The sequence below is a fragment of the Penaeus chinensis genome, chromosome 17, assembly GCF_019202785.1.
Source record: "Penaeus chinensis breed Huanghai No. 1 chromosome 17, ASM1920278v2, whole genome shotgun sequence".
NCBI lineage: Eukaryota > Metazoa > Arthropoda > Malacostraca > Decapoda > Penaeidae > Penaeus > Penaeus chinensis.
In genome coordinates, this window is record NC_061835.1 from 24,177 (window position 1) to 27,500 (window position 3,324).

The 3,324-nt window shown below is 40.6% G+C and overlaps 1 protein-coding gene across 1 annotated transcript in view; it reads right to left on the reverse strand.

Moving 5' to 3' along the window:
- Positions 1 to 386: 386 nt before the first annotated feature.
- Positions 387 to 3,324, reverse strand: part of LOC125034134 (protein MEMO1-like) — a 9,422-nt gene continuing 6,484 nt past the window's right edge. The window contains exons 6-8 of the mRNA XM_047625798.1: positions 2,802 to 2,907; positions 1,734 to 1,952; positions 387 to 1,327 (exon numbers count right to left, since the gene is read on the reverse strand). Coding sequence (XP_047481754.1) covers positions 1,190 to 1,327; positions 1,734 to 1,952; positions 2,802 to 2,907 — 463 coding nt within the window. The 3' untranslated portion in view covers positions 387 to 1,189. The remainder of the gene's footprint in view (positions 1,328 to 1,733; positions 1,953 to 2,801; positions 2,908 to 3,324) is intronic.

Below are 3,324 nucleotides of genomic sequence, written 5' to 3' on the forward strand. Positions count from 1 at the left end.
TGTGGGTGTGGGTGTGGGTGTGGGTGTGGGTGTGGGTGTGGGTGTGGGTGTGGGTGTGGGTGTGGGTGTGGGTGTGGGTGTGGGTGTGGGTGTGGGTGTGGGTGTGGGTGTGGGTGTGGGTGTGGGTGTGGGTGTGGGTGTGGGTGTGGGTGTGGGTGTGGGTGTGGGTGTGGGTGTGGGTGTGGGTGTGGGTGTGGGTGTGGGTGTGGGTGTGGGTGTGGGTGTGGGTGTGGGTGTGGGTGTGGGTGTGGGTGTGGGTGTGGGTGTGGGTGTGGGTGTGGGTGTGGGTGTGGGTGTGGGTGTGGGTGTGGGTGTGGGTGTGGGTGTGGGTGTGGGTGTGGGTGTGGGTGTGGGTGTGGGTGTGGGTGTGGGTGTGGGCAAAAGTGGGGATTGATCGTCATAAAATAAGACCATAACCCCAAAACACACACATCATTATTATATTCATTATAAGCACGTGTTATAAAATGGCCCTGAGTGTCAAATCACCAAAATAAAAAAAAAAGAAAAAAGAAAATAAGATAAAAAAAAGGACAACACAATCTCCAACCCTCGAGCCTAGTGGGGCCTTCCAAGGTGAGGGATATCACCTCCCTGCCCTAAAAGCATCCCACATATCTGCCCCAAGACTGGAAATTGGTCAACAATTCTTTACATCCGAGTGGGAAGGTGTTTCGCTCTCACTCGTGACAGAAGAAGCGGCAGTATTGCCAGCCAGCCCCCCTTTTGGCCCTAAATTGAGACGCATTTTGAGAGAGGAGCTATGTGACATTCATCTATAATACGTTATTTTGAGTGGATAGTGTGTGCAAGTTAGGGCTGTGATTTTCTAAACAGGGTAAGAGAAAAAAAAAAAAATAAATAAATAAAAAAAATTTCTTCACCAACCTCCTTCAAAACATACAAATCCAAAGTTGAACTATATTGAAAAAGATCATTAATAAATATTTTGAATCATAGTGTGCTCTACCCAAGTTTAAACAATTTATCTTCCTTTCTGGTCTTTTCTTGAAAGTAATACATATATATCTAGCTCTTCTCATTAATCTATTTCCTCAACCTTCCCAACCTTAAAGACATATTAACTTATAATGCATAGATAAGTATTTCTTTGAGTCATCATCATCATCACCTCTCAAGCTATCACACTCCACCTCAAGAATACGCCTCATGCAAGGGCACCTAAGGTTTATTCAAATATGAGAGAGGCGGCAGCATACGACACGGAAGAATCAGATGAAGTGTAGCATTGCGAAGACTGGGCATATTGCAAAAATTTGAGCAACATGCGGTGGCCATTGCTTGTCTTTTGGAGAGTTGCAACCGCCTGGGGAATGAACAACTTAATTATAGTAACATATATACATTTCACTTTTTTTTTAACTTATGATGAGCTGATTACGCCAGCTGCTAACCAAAAACCTCTAAGTCATTCACTATCACTTTCCATAAAAAAATACTCATAAGCAAAAAACAAAAAAATTAATCATAAGTACATAACCTAAACAAAATAAAATTGGTAAAAATTTGATTTTTTAACCTTCTTAGGAGGATCTATTTTGTTTTTTTACGATGTCTAATGTGAAACTTGACAAGTTCAAAACATCACATCAGTTAATTCACTTATATTACAGAGAAGTTTTATTTCATCAATGTGTATGCATTATTGCTTGTCTTCACATATAAAATGACTGACACATTATTCAATCTCAAATTTTTTTTAATCCACTCACATTGAGCAAGACGCCAATAGGATGGCGGCCACAGATGGTGTTGCCGTACTTTTTCAGGTACTCGGTAAAGGCACTCGGGTTTAAAGTCTCAATCAAATTCATCCCCTGCTTATCGAGCTTCTGTATCGACTGCCAGATCTCCCCGACAGAGCGGTCGTAGTAGGTGTAACGGAAGCGCTGACCCCAGTGGCAGAAGTCAGAGGAGATCACAAATAAGCTCTATGGATTAAAAAGCAAGATTAATAAAATAACTAATGTGAGTATTTGTAATGTTTGTGTTCAAATGCACCAGCTTAACCTGTTTCTGTGGGGCCATGCCTAGTGGCATCATAACAAACCACTTGGTCTGCTTGTTGCCATTAACCCATTGCCGCCGGGGAAAATGCTGTGCTCATTTTTTTATATTTTTGTGAAATGTCTCTGTACATACATGGCTCTGCTAGTGCTTAGCCGCAAAGGAGTCAATTAGTAGATTTTGTGACCTCACCTGATTTCACCTTTCCATGAATTGGCGGGAAAAATGTATTTTTTACTGGTGCTATAAATATCAATGGTGTTATTTTTATTGTAAACATTATAATTACTATAATGTTATAAACATTAGTAGCAGCAAAATAAGATAACGTAAAATATTTTCGTACATCAATGAAAAGGGTGAACAGGCAAGACTGGCTCACTGGTGACTTAGTACAAGTGTGGCCATCAGTGTGGAAAAACAATTAAACAAGTAGACTCACAGCGGGCAGGGCATGTACGTACATGTCATGCCTATGGGCAATGGGTTAATCTCCAGAGAGTAGAATTTTTATCTATTTCTTCACCCAGCAGAAACAGGTTAAAAGCCGACTGAACAATCAGTTTGGTAAATATCTCAGGAATTGAACACAGTTCAAATTGTAAAAAGAATATTTAGCATGGTTCAAGTAATCTAGTATGCAACATAACTCAGCTTAGAAAAAGTCAAACTGTAATCTATACTGAAAAAATTACAACAAAAACAGCACAAAATAAAACTTCAAAACCATCACTGCCAACCATTAACCCAAGAGACATAACACTGAGCATTACCTGAGGGTCTGCAAGATAGGGCGCAAGCAGCCTCCCATAGTGTACTTCTCGCTCCGGCGTGAGTGACCCAACTAGGATGGGGACGATGGTGAACTGGTCCCGGAAACTGCAAAAAGACAAGAGATCTACTCTTAACAAAATATATTTCAAAAATCAGTTTACTACTCAATTTCCTTTCACTAATCATACTACATATCGCAGGAACACAGAACATTTGTATTTCAGAAACTAATCACCAGATCAAATGTTTTTGTCTATATAAAAGGGAAATCCTAACATTAAGTTCTAGTTCAACAAGATCAGAACAATGCATGCAAAATGATCCCACAATTCTCACTAGTTAACCAGTTCATTAAGTGCAACATTTCTATGAAAATTCAGCAAAGTAAGGGTGCACTCTGTGCCAGGGTGATTGTCTGATTCACAACCAGGCTTATAAGCCATCATCCTCATGACATGGTCAGGCATCACCCAGCATCTGGGATTTTTTGTCATGATGTGATAAGATGTCATCCACTATGAA